This window comes from Suncus etruscus, chromosome 3 (assembly GCF_024139225.1).
Source record: "Suncus etruscus isolate mSunEtr1 chromosome 3, mSunEtr1.pri.cur, whole genome shotgun sequence".
In the NCBI taxonomy this organism is placed as follows: domain Eukaryota; kingdom Metazoa; phylum Chordata; class Mammalia; order Eulipotyphla; family Soricidae; genus Suncus; species Suncus etruscus.
In genome coordinates, this window is record NC_064850.1 from 23536348 (window position 1) to 23555485 (window position 19138).

At 37.7% G+C, this 19138-nt stretch overlaps 1 protein-coding gene across 11 annotated transcripts in view; it reads left to right on the forward strand.

The window, feature by feature from the left end:
• The window catches only part of LOC126003964 (neurexin-3-beta), a 1607127-nt gene that overhangs the window by 1008396 nt on the left and 579593 nt on the right, over positions 1 to 19138 (forward strand). For 4 of the 11 annotated variants that reach the window (XM_049770313.1, XM_049770315.1, XM_049770312.1 and 1 more), the window contains exon 1: positions 16582 to 17167. The exons of the other annotated variants lie outside the window; for them this stretch is intronic. In XM_049770313.1, the coding sequence (XP_049626270.1) occupies positions 16918 to 17167 (250 nt within the window). In that variant the 5' untranslated portion in view covers positions 16582 to 16917. Of the gene's footprint in view, positions 1 to 16581; positions 17168 to 19138 lie in introns of those variants that run through there. 11 annotated transcript variants of the gene reach the window in all.

Sequence of the window (19138 nt, forward strand, 5' to 3'; positions counted from 1 at the left end):
GAGAAAGTGGATAGTTCCTGGGTCAATAACCAGGTGAGGGGGGAGATGGGTATAGTTCAAGTAAAATGGACACTATGTGGAAGTATGCTTAAAAAAAAGCCATCTTCTTAAGAGTTTATTGAATTCCACATTAAGAAACTTGGGATCAGTTTACTCTAGAGTTCTTAACATATCTGAAAGTCTTTCATTTTACAAATGTTATTTTAGCACAAGACTCCAGTTCAAGCTGCATGGCATAGTATAACTTTGTAGGTTAAATGATAGTCTTTTATTCTATCATATTTCTACGTCAGAAATCTAAGTTCAAGATATCAATTAATCTCTTTAACCCTTTTGTACCTTCCTTGTTTATGGTCCTCTTTACCCTTGTCCTCCCCTTTGTGGCCTTGCTCACAGATTCCTGCTGTTTCTTCTTGTCCCTAGATAGAAAGACTCCAGACCTATTGGATTATAGTTCTACCCTGTGACATCCTGTAAAGTTTCAGATCTTTCCATCGCCAAGTATAGTCAAGTCACACTGTGGTTGGTATGTCAGTAGATCAATTTGGAGAGAATAAATTAGGTTCATTATAAATCTAAACTGACCAACATAGTATAGCATTATATATAATGATTTTATAATTAGATAAAACACCATTCACTTTTCCACAAAAAAATAACATAACAATAAAACATGTGGTTTTCAAAATAGGGTTTTACAAATGATAACCATAGCTTGTTATATTTATTTTTTGTTTGCATCTGGGTCATACCTAGAAATGCTCAAGTGACTGTATGTAGGCTGGGGATTGAATCCGGTTCAGCCATATGCATTGCAAATGTTTTACTTACTATACTATTCTCCAGCACTATCTGTTACTATTCTTATTGAAACTAAAATAAATTTTAAAAGTTGGCTATTTTAGTAAATTTTATTTGGTATTGGTCAATCTTATTGATATGGTCAAGAGAGGAAAAAAATAATTGGAACAAAATTATAATAACCTGTAAATATTTCTAGTTTTGTTTTCTTTTGGGTCATTCATGCACTTATCTTTAAGTCTCTTCCACATCTGGTAAGTAGGGGGTCGTTGGGGGTTTCTATTTCTGCAATATCTAATTTTTCTTCAACTGTAGTGGGAGAGCGGAGGCTAAGAAGAAAAAGGCCAAGAGTTTCTTGTAGTTTTTTAAATTAATTATTGCTCCTCTAGTGCCACATTTAGTAACCACCATCCTCTGAGTAACTCCCCAAACAACAACCATTCCACACCTCACCCCCAAATCCCATAGTCCCCGCAAGAGCTAAATAAGAGATGTTCAAGGAAGACACAATAAAAATTTTGCTGGGTGATATTATTTCTAAAACTCTATCATGACTCTGACTAATGTATTCATAGAGTCAATCCTGTGTATTAAATAGAATTACAAACTTTGCAAAAGAACTTGAGTAAGAAAAACTTTGCACCATTCAATAGCACATAGTACTTTAGTACATCTCAATTTGAATTTACTGATCTTTCTCTCTTCATCTTCTGTACACTAACAAGGTACAAATTTTAGGAAATTACATCCATCAAGCATGATGACACCCTGTGTGATGCTGCTTTATTCCCGCACAGACATACTTATTGCCTTGGTTGAAATCATTTTTTCTCTTTGCAAGAATTGGACTAAGATAAATGTTGTTAAAGGCTTCTAACTTTGGTTCTTCTTTGCCACTTCTTTGTAAATTCTACTTAGAATTCCTTAGAATCTTAGCACCTGCATTTATTTTCTTCAACTTAAACATGTGGTGTTTTCAAAACCAAGCCAGGTAGGTGACAAGTACTTCATGGGAAATATCTGATGGGAATTATCATTCAAGAAGATATTATTACCCCAAAGTTGTGCAGCTAGTGAGTCTCAGTTTCTATTCTAACATTTTTATAAATGTTTTAAATTCTTTCATTTAACCAGTAGCCGTATAGTTACACCTTTGTTTGTGAATGAGTTTCAGTCATACAATGAACAACACTTTTCACCAGTCCACATTTCCCACCACCAGTGTTCTCAGTTTCCCTGCAGCCCTCCCCCTCTCCCTTACCTACCTCTTGGCAAACATTTTAAATTAACAAAAATAGTTAAGTGTCTGGAAATACATTTTGAAGCCTAGAATTAAAATAATAGATTTTTATTTCTAAGGCATGGTGAGTACCAGCAAGATTTCAGCAAACCATGAGAAATCATACATAAGTGATGAATCCATTCTTTAAAGGCTTAAATTAAAATGTAATTTTTACTCTTCATAAAACATTTTTAAGCCATCTTATTTTTTATTCCAAGTATGTGTGCATACATTTTGTGTATGTATATATACACAAACTATATATGCATACAGAAAACATTTTATCTTACCTATATTTTATGACTTAAAATAAACTTCTGTTTAATTATTGTTAATTAATATTTTAATTTATTCCAAGTTATCTTTTGGAAGATTGATTTTAGTTTTAGCACTTAGAGAGGAGGATAAAAAGCAAAGGGGGCCAGAGTGATAGCACAGTAGTAGGGCAGTTGCCTTGCAAGCAGCTGATCCAGGATGGACTTTGGTTCAATCCCCAGCATCCCATATGGTCTCCCAAACCAGAAGTAATTTCTGAGGGCAGAGCCAGGAATAACCCCTGAGAACTGCCAGATGTGGCCCCAAAAAGAAAAAAAGAGAGAGAGAGAATAAAAAAAGCAAAAGGGCATGAAATGTATTTTCCTGCACTTAGTTTCTATGTTGGGCAGTATTTTTAAAATTTAGAATTGAGTTTTTCAGAATTCCAACACTTGGAGTAAAATTTTATGAGCTCCAAAAATAATAAATATTGTGTCTGTCAATGTAATAGAAACTAAAAAAATATGCACTGTCCTTGGGAATACCTATGTAGAGAGGAGGATTTTCTGTAAGAATAAAGCATTTATATATATATATTTATATAGATTATTTATATATTCATATCTCTTAATTCATTATATGAACAACTACAACTTTACTAGAGAAGCAACTTCTGGAGAAATGGATAACCATAGTTTCATTCCAAATGAAACTACAAATTATTTTAACATATAAAATATAAATTTACCAAACACTATATTATGAATAACTGTACCTAATGAAAATGCATTGGGTAAATTAGAAAGTAAAATATGCTGTTTACATAAATTTGGGGGTTTTGTTTAAGTTGAATTAGATAACCAAGAATTAGTTCAGCTACAAATCTGATTACTGTGAAATGGTGAGTTGTACGTTCCACAAACTCCAGAGAGGGAGAGGGATCCCCATTACCAAATCTGGGTAGGACATGAGACACAGGTTCGACAGCAATTCCAATGCTGGAAATAATCCACACACGTTTGGGAAGGAGTACAGGTCAGAAACTCACACCACAAGCTATTAAACCACAAGCCAATTGCTCAATCACGTAGAACCACAAGCCTAGATGGCAGCTCCTCCTCCAGGCTTCAAAAGCATTTCCTTATTGGGAAAAAAACAAAACCCACTCCCAAGAGGAGGGAAAAAAGCCAGATGGGGAAACATCTTTTTAAAAGAAAACCAAAGGAACCAATCGAGAGACATCTAATTAGAAGGCAATATGAGGATCAGTCCAATGGCCTCTACCAATAATTACTAATACATTGAAAAAACTGGAGAGCATCATATGAGTGAAGTAAACCATAAGAAGGGATATTGATACCAAATGAACCTAACATAATCTCAGAAATTATCTATATAATGGACTCCATTATGGGACTGAGACTTTTAGGGGAGGTGTTTAGGTAGGAAGGGTGCTTAAGGTGGATTGGAACAATGGTGGAAGAAAACAGACATACTGGTGAGGATCCTTGGTGTTATAACAATTTCATGCAGTTAGTCACTGCTTTGTCAGTTTCTTTACCTCTGTCCTGCAGAGTTGATCACAGGAAATGAATCAAGTTCAATAACTTTCCAGGCAGCATACTAGCATCAACATCCCTCAGCAAAGGGCATTTTTGAGTAATTTATTAGTTTGACAACATGCTCCCCAGCTGCATCCTTTTGAGCCCACTTACAATTTAAGAACAAAGAATAAAATATTTACATAACTCCGGTCATGAATGATAAGTATTCACTCTTAAATGACCTGCCTTGATACAATTTTATTACATTTATTGTTTTGTGGGATCTACTTAAAACAAATATGGTGACACTTTATCTTAATTTTGGTTTTCTTGGGTTACTTCTTAATTAACTGAGGTATGGCTGCACATATTCCTGCTAAGGGTCATTTATTATACAATGGAATGAATCTAAATAAATGCCTAGCTATTAATGTTTTTCAATAGTGCTCTCTTCTCCCTTTCTGCTCACACTAGCTAGAATTATTTATAGATACATTTTAATTTTAGTTGGTCTTTCATGGTTGTTAATCTATTTTGTATCTTTTAAATCTTTTTTTTTTTTTATAAATTTCTACTTACTATCCTGGCAAGTTTCCTGTTTCTTTTGTCCAATTTACTAATTCTCTTTTCTGCTATATCTATGAATTTTATCCATAAACATTCAAAAATATTTATTTACTTTCTTGCATTTTCAAAATGTTTCAGTTAAGCCCAAAGTTGGCATTTTCCCACTGTACTTTTTAAGATTTTTTACTAAATGACTTTTTTATATTATTATTTATATTTAGTTGTTCTGTTATCTGACAGTTTATTAACTTTGCATTATTTCTATTGATTTTCTCATTGGAATAATTTTCTTACTGAATTATTAGTTTATAAGCATATTTATGTTATTGTAGAAGTCATACAAGACATACTCAATACAAATAATCAACTATATTCAATACTGAATAACATTTTATCAACATGTAAATTATTTATGTATCTCAGTTTTGCACTTTCCTAGTATATTTTTAATAGATCACTCTCTTATCGATGTCATCTACTGAAGGATATTGGCTTTGACTTGGTTGGACAGCAGATAATTTCTGCTATTTTTTTCCCAGTATTTTCAAGATAGGTATATGTTTTGAGGAAAATACAGCCTTATTTATCCACAAGTGTTTTTGAAGAAGAAAAGTAAGGGGCAACAGGCCTAGCAAATCAGCACACACATTTCCCATAGCAAAGAGCTCCGTACCAATGAAAAATGCCCTCTTATATCACAGAAATAGAAGCTGTGTAGGTGTTGCTGGTGGGAAAATGGTATTTAAAATAGAAACATAAAATTGTTAATATGTCTAGAGACAATTTGTACTGCATGAAAAAATAATGAAAAATTAAGTTCTAGTGCAACAATTAAATTTATTGTAAAAACTGTGATTCTTTATCAAGTATATAATATTTTAATGACAGAAATATTTGGGATTTTTACAATATCCAGAATTTTGCTTTGAGTCTCACAATAGGTCAAGATAACACAGTTATTGAAGTATAATTTTAAAATAAGACATAACTTTACAGGGAAACTAACCATTGTCATAAAAAATTGTTTTTTAAAAATTCAGGTTCTGCATTCCATCTTGCTTTAGAACAACTTTAGTACCCTTAAAAGTTATCAACTTATTGAACATAATTCTGTAATGAACAGTCCACTGTCCTGAAAGGATTTCATTTAAATTTTATAATGGCTCCCAATTTTAAAATTTGTTCTATCTGAGTTTTTTTTGCATGTTAAAGCTGGAAAGATAGCACAGTGTGCAATAAAGTAATAAAGTAGTAAATAAATAAGTGTGCAATAAATAAATAATAAGTGTGCAATAAGTAATAAAGTATATTACTACTATAGCACAAACAGCCACAGTCATCTCATTTTAGTCAGATAGTATGGTAAGATAATAAATATTATAAGATTAATTTTATTGATGATAGAATAAGTTTACAAGCAAGGTAAGGTATTCAAATTCCAGTTAACTTGTCCATCTCCTAAACTTTGGTCGCATCAGAGCCTCATTCCTTTACATGATTTCTCTATAAAATATAAAAGGGATCCAGAAATAAACTCAATAAATGACTATAGAATGTGACAATTGTTAGCAAAATTATGAAAAGACAACTGTACCTGCCGTTTTAGAGAAGATATGATAGTTGTTGAAGAAATAAGTAACAATGATAACATATCATTACTGCTTTGTTGTTTCATTTATTTTAGGAAAGCCTATCCCAATTTCTTTGATCATACTTATATTTATGCAGGCTCCCCATTCATTTTGAAAAATGCTTAATCCTTAAGACAGTGGAGAAATTGCCTTGTTCACCAGATTGCAAACATTTTTGAAGTAGCTTAGAAAACACTTTGTACTTTTTGTTGGGGGAAACATTAATAGTAATCTTTTCAAAATTACTCTTTAAAATTAATTTAACTATATAGTATCAAGAAAGAAAATGGCCAGTTATTTTAGACCTCTCTTTCTTTATCTTAGACTCTACACTATTTTTGAAAGCATAGATAGTAATTGGAATTATGTGTTGAACTTTAAGTTTCTAGCACTAAATGACAGTTTTATGAACTGGATCCAAAATATATGCTAGTATTTGATTTATTCTAATGTAAACACTAAAAAGTAATTGCAACAAAAGAAACTAAAAATGAAAAAGCCTAGATATGTAAAATTTAACTTTTAAAAATATGTTTCTGGATTTTATTTGACAATTCTGAAAATGGAAATTTAGTCTTTATAGGTCGACAATAGTTTAATGTGTGGGTTTTCACTCCCTCTTCCAGAATTAAATTTCTCTTATTTCCAGTCTTTTCCTTTATTTTGTTACCTCTCTTAAGCCTAGGAAACTTTTTTGAGTTGAGAAATTCAAACTTTTTAAAAAGAACCTCAGACTAGAAAAAATCTATTCAACAAGAGAAATCTAAACTCAAAGGTTTCCTTTGTTAGAAAATTTTCCAATTGATTTTCATACTCTTAACTCTTCATTCTCATTTATTTACCTACCCGTAATCATTTAAGGTTAGGTTCCTAAAGATATTGCACCTTAGCATTTACAATATTCTTTTCAAATGCATTTTATTTATTTATTCGGGTTGAGACCCAAAACTAGCAGTTGTTGGGGCTTATTCTTGGATCTAGGTGTAGAGATAACTCCCTGTAGGTTTGGGGGACCATATGTGGTAAGAGGGATCTAATTTGTGTCTGCTGCCAGGAAAACAGCCTTACCTGCTGTATATGTCTTCATCCCTTTCTTCTCATTTTACTCAAACTGATTCTATGAAGTAGGGATTATTCCTACTTCTATTATTAAGTAAAAAATTCAAGTAAGTTAAAGTAATTTTGTCAAAATTATAGAATCAATAAATCATGGACTGGTATTTTAAATCTGTTCCTCTGACACAGTTCATCTGTAATTTTTCACAGGATAGTTTCTCTTCTTCCTATAATAGAGTAATCATCCTTTCTATTCTATTTACTTTGCTATATTATTATTCTGGAACTTATCACACTGTATTTGAGAAGTTGTACTGCATATATGGATGGAGTTTATGATTGCTTTTGTTTGGAATATATCTTAGACTAAATATTGTAATTTTTATTTATTGGTTTTTGGCCACACTAGCTGGGCTCAAGATTTACTTCTGATTCTGCACTCAGGGATCACACTTGGCAGGGCTCAAAGAATGATATGAAGGGTAGGAAATTACACACGGGTAAGTTCAAGGAGAGGTCTTACTAGCTGTACTATCACTCTTACCTCTAATGCAGGCTTTTAAATCTTCCTTAAAATTCTAAATCCTTCAGAATTCATCTGGAGTCTTACACATTGGTAGCATAAAGTTAAAGTTCCTGTAGTAGGTACTGCAGAAGTAGTGCATTTCTATACATTTCTATACATTTCTATACTGAGTAGACTCTCCTGGTATATTTCTCATAATCTAAACTATGTTCTGAGCAGTATAAAAATACTAAAAGAGAGGTTAAAAGAGAGGGTAAGTTCAGGGGTGGGGCTGAGGGAAGGGACCATTAGCCATTCTCTCCCCACCACTGTTGGGGAGCCAGGCCTTCCAGATGACTTTTCACGGAGGCCCCCAACCTCAGCGCCAGCACCGAATCTTCTCTCAACTGAGGATGAGGAAGCCTCTATGGGGGGAGGTAGGTGGCAGAGCCCAGAACTAAGCCTTGCAACAGGACCATAGGCAGCCTTCCCACTTTAGCCCAGCTTAGGCAGAAGATCCTTAAGTCACGAAGCAGAACATTTCCCCCACCCCAGCCAGATGCCAACCAGCTTCCAAAATGAAAAGATAGATTCTCAACATGAAAAGAAACCAACTGCTGCTATTGATTTGCTCTTGGCAGTCCCTCTACTCACATACCCTCACCGTGAACTTTTGCTTGCTACCAGAGTCTGGGCTGAGAAGTCCCTCATTTGAGAATATTTTCTGATATGTGACTGCTGGGAGCCATTTCCCCTAGACTCCACAAAACCAAATCATAGGCTGAAGTTGCGCTCTGAATCTTACCCTTTCCCCGCCTATTTCAAAAGACTTAAAGTGGACATACAAATCTCCTTTGAATATCTCTTTAGATACATTCCTTTAATAGGCATAGCGATGATTGAATATCTTCTTATACAGCGGCAATTTCCCCCCATTTTCAGGATCTGTATGAAATGCTAGTGGACATGTTTTTGTTTAGAGGTCATGTAAGAAAAAGGTTATGGAGATTGATTGTTGGTTAGCCCCCACATGCACTAGTAATGCCTTGTGGTGGTGTTCGTTTTTGCATAGGCACATTAAAATGGGAAAAGTTTACATATACAAACAAGTTCTTACCTCATAGAGATAGGAACACAACATTTTATACTGCAGTGAGTTCTTACATCCTGAACACTTGGCATAGTGGCTTGGCTTAGACTTCTGTTTATCGAACATTATCCATTCACCCCTGAACCATGAATACCATCTACAGAAACAAACAAGGTCTCCTGCACCATCACAGAAATGAAAATTCTACCAAGAAAGACCCCACCATGTCAGTGTACTGATTTACTCCAAAGACAGTCCTTATGATACCCTGACAATCTAGGAACAGCAATAATCTGCTTTAGGGCAGAATTCTCTCCAATGCTACCTAATGGTGCTACTTACCACCCAGTTTTCAACATAGCATCTGTACAGAAACCAGGATCTACAACTACGAAACCTGACAGCAGCAACTGTGATGATGAAGAGCTGTTTCTGGGATCACAGAGAATGACTATGTTCAACAACATAGTATGCTTGGAGCCTGGAGTTGATCTTATGCCAAAATACTTCAGGGGTAAGATCTCCCTGTTTTTAGGGCAAAGATTTTTCCTTCCAATTTCTTTCATATGTTGCTGTGCCTATACAAACAACAATAACTGCCACAAACACGCATCATTTTATTTTTTCAGTGTATCTCATATCTTAAAAATAGAGTGTTCTAAACCTTTTGCTATTGCATTAATGATTCTATTGGTGATACAACAAATTTCATGAATATAACTGCTAATTGACTCTCCCTTCTTTTTCCATTTCTTTTCTTCTTCTTTTTTAAGATCTTCTAATATCTTTCTATTTTTAATAACTTCGCCTCTGTCATCCTGAAACAAGTGTATTATGATCACTTATGTCAATTATGTGATACATTTTCTTTGAATAATTAAATTTATTAAAAAAATAAAACATATTTGAAAGGCAAAAATAAAAAAATACTGGTTAAAACAAATGGAAGTTAAAATATTTAGAAGGCATGCATGTCAGGGGTGCATTATAACAATTGGAACTAATTGATTATTTTGTTTGCTTTTGCTTTGTTTTTGAGTCATGCCAGTGTTGCTCAGATATTAGTCCTCCATTATGCTTAGGGGTCAGTCCCAGAAGGACTTAGGGGACCTACTAGGCTGCTGAGGTTTGACTTCATGCAAAACAAGTGTTTTATCTGCTGTATTGTCACTGCTAATAAATAACTGAAGTTTAAGGGAAAAACTTAGAAAATTAAGTAATAAAAAAATCAAGTCAGAAAGTCCTTCTAGCTCCCAAGTCAGAAAGATTGTAAGAGTTTCAACCTACACCAAAAAATGATGACTTACAAAAGAAAGGCGGGTTTTGGTAATTTATTGTATCTGGCTGTGAAACCATGAGTTGCTTTGTTGTTTTTGAGTTGACTTGACAGATATTTTTGAGAAGGATGCAATTAAGATGTTCCCCTTTCTGTGAAATATGGGCAAAGAGTAACAATGAGTCAGGTAACATTGTTTTTTATACAATTGCAAAGGAGTTTTTGTTTTCTCATACCTATTGAGATTAATAGCAAAAGGGAGAAAAAAAATCTGCAAGGATAACTTACTTTAAATGACTTGTCTGCAAAATAATTAGTGACTACTAATGGAAATTATAGCACAACTATTGCAATATAGTGAGTAGTTGTAATTATCATCTCAGTTGTGTATTATGATAACAAGAAATATAATTATACAAAAATATTAACTATGCTGTTATATTCCTAATGAGCTTGTTGATACACTTTTTATCATTTACTATATGCAATGTACATATACTTTTCAACTCATAACTTCCTAAATCACCACCAGAAAGCATTTATATAGGTTGCATGTCTCATTGTATAGTAGAAAAAGATGGTATAAAAAGGTTAGGACTTGTCCCATATTTACAAAAGCAAGCAAGACTCAGAATTTTAAGCTGTGCGGAGCCCCAGATTTAAACTTATATGTTTTATAAGTTTATATTTATTTATAGATTATAAATATATAAATTATAAATATAAAAACATATATATTTATATGTTTTCTAAGTGTCTTTAAATATTTAAATTGATAATTATTTTATAATCATGTAAACTATATTATTATTTATAGAAATACTTCATTTTCTTTGAGTTCTCAGAACTGGATAAAGATCTGCATGATGCTAAATGTTAAACCATTGAATATATGATACTGATGCAAACTTAGTGAAGAATATAACATGTTTTAAGTGTCCAAATCTCTCTAGAATGAATTATCTTTATCATATCTTGACCTCATGGTAAATTTTCTCCTATCATATAATAATGTCTCTTGGGCTTTATACTAAATTTTACACAAACAGATTTAATAGTTATTTTTAACCAGAAGGAAATATTTAAAATTCTAATAAAGTATGTATTCAATATCATTGATTGACCTGAGAGAGTCGTACAATTTCCTAGAGAAGTTTTTCTTTCAACACAAAACCCCTGGTTTCTCCATTTCAGCCATAAGATGGGAAAGAGAATAACTGTGAAGATTTATGAGAAAGATAGGTTAAAGGAACAGAAATCATGCATACATTATTCAAATAAAAAATTAAACAAGGATTTCATCTTTAAAAAAATCAGTCATAGAAATGGTGCTTTAAAATTTTTTCCTATATCCCCAATGGAAAATATAATCAAAATCTACTTTATTGTAAAGAGGATTTTCTGAAATAAATGAGCATAAAGATGAATTATGTGACTATAAATAAATGTACTGACATTTCATAAAACAAAGTTTGACTTTTTATGGTATATCTGGAACCTTCATATTTTTACAGGCATGCTCACAGTCACCAGTATTTTGGGGGTCTTTTATTTCTCTTCACTTTTAACTGTTATTTTGTTTTCCCTCATCTCAATTTACTTTATAAAACAATATGTCAAAAATAAATATAAAAATGTCTTTATTATTTTTATTTTTGGTTTGGGGGCAACAACTAGAGGTGCTTTGTGTTCGAAATTACTCCTAACATACTCAGGAGGGTATGGGGACCGTATAGGATGCTGAGGATCAAAGTCAGGTCAGCCACATGCAAGACAAACACACTACCCATTGTACTGTAGCTCCAGCCCTGAATATAAGAATGTCTTGCTCTTTATATTTTGGAAGAGGAGCCTGACCTAGGGCGGAGGATTCACATACTGTCAGTTTGCTTTTGTCTTCCTGGTTCTGTGCAGTCATATTTGATGTGCCTGTCACAAACAACTTGACAAGTGTTTTCTGATGGTTTGGAACTGGAAAGTCAGAGTCCACATAAGTGAGAAGAGATGAAAGAACTGTGTGAGAGAGATGCAGGGTAACTTCACATTAATTTCCTTGTGCTTGACACAATCAAGTAACATCATGTGGTATATTTGAGAAGTTACTGAAAATTCTCCAGACTATTTTCTAGCTGAAGTAAAGAGCAAAGCACAAGAAAAATGATTATAAGGATTCTTCTATCTTGTCTTTACTAAAGGAGTGCTGAACAGGGAGAGGTTAAAAGCCTAGGAAGGAAATCTTCTATGTGGAGTTCTGAGTCTACAATAATAGAGAATTATTATTAAGCTTACAAATCCAGCTATAGTTGCTTCTACTTCAAAATGACAAAAAATTGCATTCCATTCAGAAACTTAAGTTTCCAAAAAGTCTGGATAGGATTCCGTGGGGGTTTATCTAAGCTCAACTAAGCGTGGTTGTTCCTGTGAAATTATTTATACTTTTCAACTTGAAATCTGTGGTGAGCATAAATCTATTTTTCTTCTATTCTACCCCAAAAGTGGACTCTTTTCTTTATCTCAGAGCTATGTGTTTCATTTGCAAGTGTTTTCACTCTGGAGATCTACAAGAGAAGAAAAGTTAGGAGGATGAAGGGGAGGTGTGGGTGGTAGGAGAGGAAAGGAGAGGAGAGGAGAAGACAAATCTTTTACTTGTCTCTAGCTGCAGCCAGTGTTTTGATGCTATCATGAGAGCTACATGCCCAAAATATATATTTCATATATCAACCTACTACAAACTTTAATGGATCTAATAAGACAACTCTAATAGAAGAGGAATTAGAATGTGTAAGTAGGAATGTGTTGACTAGAGGAAGAGACAAGAGGGAAATAAAATTCACAAGAAAAGCAACAGTATATTCAATTTGAGAAATGCAATCATTTCTAGGGATAGTTGTAGTTCATCTCTTTGGAGGTGAAGAAGAAAATCACCTTATATATTTTCCTCTGTAATACGTCTCAGTTTTAAATGGGACTCCGAAGTGGAAAGAGCCTCCTGAAATTCAGTTACTTCTTTTGACATTTTGCAAAAGTGCAAGTAAATAAATTATAAGTATGACAAGTTAAATGAATAGCTCCAGCTGTGACAGACCAGCAGAATCTCCAGTTCTTGTGTGGCATTAAGCATTCTTTTTTATTGTGTTTCCTAGCCAAAAATTAATTGGAAGGTTCATCTGAGTGTCCACCATATTCCTTGAGACAAAGTGAAAAAAATGATGTCTCCAACACTGTCAATTTATAACAGAAAAAAAAAATGACTCTAGAGTCAAATGGTCAACTCTTGAAATACGTGACTCTCAGAACCAGTGTCGTTAAAAACAGATTGTTTAATGCCATGTGAGCGTGAGACTAGCAATTGATTTTTTGAATTTGATCATTCAGCAACTATTTTCTGAGCTTCTGATGACTATGTGCTATACTCTATACAGAGGGTCAGGGGGCGACAACAAGGCAAGGTCTCAATGTTCTCTTTAAAGGAGAGAGACTGTGAGCAAATAAAAATTAGGTATTTCAGAAAATGAAGTGCAATGTGAAGCAAGACAGTATGAGATGAAGATATGAATACAACAGAAGGAAAGAATGAGGGAAGGGAAGAAGAGTGGAAAGGAAGGAGATGGGAGGGAAGGACAAAGAGAAGGAAGAAGGGAGGAAAGGAAGAACATTTTAGACAATAACCAGAACATGCAAAGATGTTGGCTTGAAAAAGAAATCGGTATTCTCAAGAGACAGAAGGAAGTTATGGGAAACAGTAAGATCATAAAGTTTTTTGGTAGTTGGAGTTAGAGAAGTGATGTCATCCAGATTCCCTTAGGTATAATATAGAGTTAGAGTTAGTCCAAAGTGTTTATTGGAAATCTAGCTAGAACACGACATCCAGAATCAGTCAGATTGAATAGGGAACACCATGTACCCAGGGAGAGAACACATAAGATATAAAGATTATTTTTCTACTATTGGGTATACATTGCTGGGGTAAGACATCATTTCTTCGGGCTTCCAACCCAGGGCATGGAAGACCTTGTCTAAAAGCCAGCATCCTCTGAGGCTCTGCATTCTGAGTCACCCTCATAACTATGAGCCAGCACAATGCTGATGACTGTGCGTCTTTTCACCAGCACCTTGGACCTTAGGACCAAAACAATTCCATAACCAAAATAAGTCACCAAGATCCTTCTGAAATGGATTTGATATTTGACCTTAAAGAGGTGTGTCGTGATTATCTGTTAGAAAGTTATAAAAAGTTGATTGCTTCATTATGTCCTTGGGGTATCTCCAAGAGACTTAGAACAAAGAGAGATATAGGGAGAGAAAGAGAGAGGGAAAAAGAGAAAGAGATGATCCTAACCATTGTTCTTTATCCACAGGGGAATTAAATGTCTATTGTGATTAGAAATATAATATTGGGCCTTTTTAAAACATACATGCACACACAATATATGAGAGAATTTAACCAGCAAGTATAGAGTACAAATAACAGGATTTAGCTAGTAGGTCTTCCTTTGACCTTCCTTTCACCATCCACCAAATGAAGAAAAAGAAAATACTATAACTTTTATCCAAATGAGGCATTGGTTGTTTTGGTTACACCTGGAGGTGTTAGGGGCTACTGTGCTGGGAACCTGAGCCTCAAAGTCTGTAAACTCTAATACCTTTAATAAGCTTTTTCAAAACCAGGTCGAAGAGGCATGCAAAGCTAAGAGGACCAGATGGAAAAGAACTAGTGGCAAAGGGCTGCCAGCTCTCATTCATCACCTGTGTGGAACAATGCAAGGGAAGCAGGGGGATAGATAGAAAAAGAGGTAAGGGACAGGTCTGGATGAAGATTGCCTAGTGCAGGAAGCTTCTTCCTTTCAGAACCCTGAGCCAGCTTCCTCCCAGAGCCACAGATGTCTGATCCAGAATTGCCAGCTCTCCTTTGGCCCCCGTGTGCCCCAGCTGGCCCCTGCTGACCCAGCCTGGTTGTAAATTCTTGCTCTTTGAAAGAACCCAGCATCGAGGCTTCATCAACGGGGGGCGGGGGTGGTGGTGGAGGGGGCACCTCCAAGGATGCAAGCAGGGATCTGCCAAGCTGCCAGGGACCTCTTCCAGCTGACAGCACATGAAGCAGCACTCGACCCTTCTGATTTTTCTTTTTCCCCCTAGCTTGAGTGTTATTAACCTTTGCCTCCTGAATTCCAGGAGCACCCGTGCACCAGGGCTGGAAAAATACTTTGCAGAAGGGTTCCAACCTCCAAGCTGGTCACCTTGTGGAGTCACCGGGTTCTACTCTTTTATCATCATGGACGAGAAAGAAAGAAAAAAACAAAGTCCAGACCTGGATTCCCGCCTTTCCTTTAGAGAACAAGAACATCATAATCAGAGAGGCACTATATATACACCAAGCCCTGATCACAGCTGACCGCCAGCGCGGGGCTCGAACCTGCATGCAGCAGCAGCAGCAGCAGCAGTAGCAATTGCTCCAGCCGGCGCTCCTGCTGACTCAAGGGGTTTATTTTTATTCCGTTTTGGGGGTGACTTCTGCCTTTGCCGCCGTCTGCATTTTTTTTCTCCACAAACTAGTGGGGGGGGGGAGAGGTGCCATCACAGCCCATAATTACACACACGCGCACACATACATGCATGCATGCATGCACACGCACACGCGGAGCAGCGGGGCCCCGGGAGGAGGAGGAAGAGGAGGAGGAGGGAGAGAAGGAGGCGGAGGAAGGCTGGAGCGCGCGGGAGGCTGGCGCGGGTGTAGCCGAGCGCGAGTGTGCACTTGAATGGGGCGGGCGGGGGCCGGGACTCCGGGCCCGCTCGGCCCCACCTACCGCGGGAGCCAGCCAGTCCCTCGGCAGAGCGCTCGGCCGGCGCTGATTTGCTCCCGGGAGCGAGTCATTTGCATAGGACTCCGCCCCTTTGTGAATTTCGCTCCCCAACTCCTCCGAGCATCACTTCACCTGGGCCTCCCTCGCGAAGTGCAAGTGGCGCGCACTTGGCCCGGGTCAGCCCGCCTCGCCTCCGGCTGGGTCCGCGCAGCCGCCGCCACCGGCCAGCAGCGCCACCTCCAGCCTCGCCCACCCTGTGCTCGCCCGGTGCCTCTTGCAATTGGGCGGCTGCAACCCATTGCTCCGAAGTCCTCCTCTGGCTCCCTCCTCCTCGCCTGGTACCCTCAAGTTTCCTTCCAGTTGCTGCTGCTTCGCATCCAGTTGGGAACCCCGCAGCTTGCTCTTGCAAGCTCTGGCAAGGGTTAACAGCCTCCAGACTTCCATCCAGCCTCCCTCCAAGCCAGACTCGGAGGAGCACCCGAAGAACTCTCCCACCTGCAACCCCCTGCCAGTTCTGCATTGCATCGCGTGGAAGTGGAAAAATAAAGGGGGGTAAAAAAAAATATGTCCAAACTGCTTGCTTGGATGTTGGGATAAAACTCAGCTGAAAGCGACTTGGGTCTACGACTGCATCCTTGTTTGGCTTCTTCCTTCGTTTCTACCTTTTTTTGGTGTGTGTGGCTTCCAGAAGTGCTCACTTAAGTCATCAGAAGCAACCCCCCACGCCAGGTGCTTGGAAATTTTGGGGGGGAAGCTTCGCCTGGCACATCTATCTCAGTGACATGTGTGGTATTCCGGGACTCCCGATGTGCGGTGCTATGCCTGGGTGGACTTTGGCATCCTAAATTTTGCACACATCAAAAAAAAGCCTTGCAAAGGGGAAGCTTTTGCCGCCTTACTGATTGTTTTTTTCTTTTTTTTTTTAAGTAGTTGTTTAATTTTCATCATCTGTCTCGCAAGCTATTTCTTCTTTCTCTTTCTCCCTTCTCTCTCCAACATTTGGGCAAGTCTTCCTCCTGCTATGATGGGCCGCTGGGCACCATGAACTTCCTTATCTCTCACTGGCTGGAATTCAAACTGCCCATCGGGAGTGGTCCAGTGCGTTGACCATGCACCTAGGAATCCACGCGAGACGGAACCCTCCTCGCCGGCCGGCCTGGACGCTTGGGATCTGGTCCCTCTTCTGGGGATGTATCGTCAGCTCTGTGTGGAGTTCCTCTAATGTAGCTTCCTCCTCTTCTTCCTCCTCTTCCTCGCCTGGGTCTCACTCACAGCACGAGCACCATTTCCATGGCAGCAAGCATCACTCAGTGCCTATTTCTATCTATCGCTCCCCTGTTTCCCTTCGAGGCGGGCACGGTGGGTCTCTGCTCTTTATCCTTTTAACGGGGACATAGCAAGCAATGCCTTAACCCACTCCCCTTTTGGGGGGAATGGCAAGGGTGGGACTAGGCAGGAAAAAATGGAATTGAACCATGATGTAAAGCAGCAGCGCATGTGCATGAAGGAAGATACTGTCCGGTTTCCCTGTGAAGGAGAATGTTTTCTAATGTTTTCTGCCCACCCCCAGTTACTTCTATAGCTGTTTTTTTTTTTTAAGAAATGTATATGTTTCTATATACACAAAAATTACCTTCTCTCCTTTGCCACTGTCCACTTCTACACCCTCTTCCCCGGTGATGGCAGACAACTTATCAGAGAAGTCCCCAGTGCTGTACTTTGAAAATTCATTTAATCTCCCGGCTTGCTTTCCCTCCTCTGTGATCTGGCTTGGAAGGCAGTGTTGGGGAAATAATAGCAGGAAGCCCCAGGGCTTTAGTGTGAAGTTGATTGAACTGCTCTAAAGTAGACTGTGTGATAAAGGTCAGAGGCAGAAGAGCTGAGTGTATAAAAGCAGGATATATCATTAATAATCAGTGGTCACTGCTGTTTAACCACCTTATGTTTTTTCACATGCCTGATGTGAAGAGCATGAATGGCAAAAATTGTCCATCTAATATAACCAACCAGCAGACAGGGGGCAATGTATGAGATGAAGGCAGGTCCATTCAGAATCGACAAAGTGCAAATGATTGGAACAGCAATGCCACTCTTGATCCACATATGATTTTAATTATAGGTACTCTGGGCAGGCTTGTCTACACAATAAGGTAGGGTGTGTTTTGCTCGCCAGAGCCCTTCTTGCATAGCTATTGAAAAGAGAGTCATGCTTTTAAAGATATACTCAGTTCTGAAATTCCTGACTCTGTCAGAGTGATGTCTGCCAGTCAGGCAGGAGTTGGCTGTAGTAAACTGTTCTGAAGGAAGGCACTTCGTTATTTGTTTACTATGCACACTACTCAGCTGAGAGAAGAGCTGGGATCACAAGAGCCCCACAGCAGGAGCAGCCCACCAGGGAGCAGTATGAGAAAATCACACTGAGGTCGCCTGCCCTAGCTTGTATTTTGCAGACCTCAACCATTGCAGTCCCTGTTCTGAACATCCACGCTTCCCACTGCCTCCTAGCTGTGGGTCTCTGTTCTGTGCTATCTGTAGTGGTGAGAGGAAACACATTGAGAAAATGCCAGCACGTACGCTGGCTCTTTCTTCAAATTTTATTTGATGGAGTTGTCAAGCAGCTCAGAGCATGTAAGGTTGGTGGAGGAGAGTGGCAAGGAATCAGTGTTTGATCTTTTTCTGGTTGCTGTTTTTGCTGTGTTTCTTGCTGGTCCGATGAAGGTTCTCTAATAATCCAAATCCAAATAAAAGAAGACCGTAAAATTACCTAGGGAAAAACAAAAAAGCACAACCACCCCCAAAGCCAACTAATTTCCTTGACAGGGTACTTGACAAGTCTTAAGGCAGGCTTGGAAATGAGATGATCAAAAGTGGGAAAGGAAAAGAGGGGAGAGGGGGTTAGACAGACTATTACTGATGGCTCTAATTAAACACGGAAATGCTTAGTGATAATTAGCTAATTTTTGTGAATTAGTGTAAATGATCAGTAGGGAGATAAAGATTTTATGCATGAGTTAGAGGTTATAGATTCACAAGGTCCTAATACTTTCTCTTCTGGATTTAAACAGTTAAAAGCAGTTACTAGTAAGTAATGGAATTTGCAATGCAGTATTTCCCAGGGGTTCCTTAATCTGTCATGCTTCTCTCTCTCTCTCTCTCTCTCTCTCTCTCTCTCTCTCTCTCTCTCTCTCTCTCTCTCTTTCTCTCTCTCTCTCTCACCTCTCTCCCCTTTTCTCTCTCTCCTCTTTTTCCATCTGTCTCCTCTTTTCTCTCTCTCCCTCTCTTCCCATCTCTCTCTGTCTCTTTTTTCCCTTTCCCTTTATTCCTCCCCCC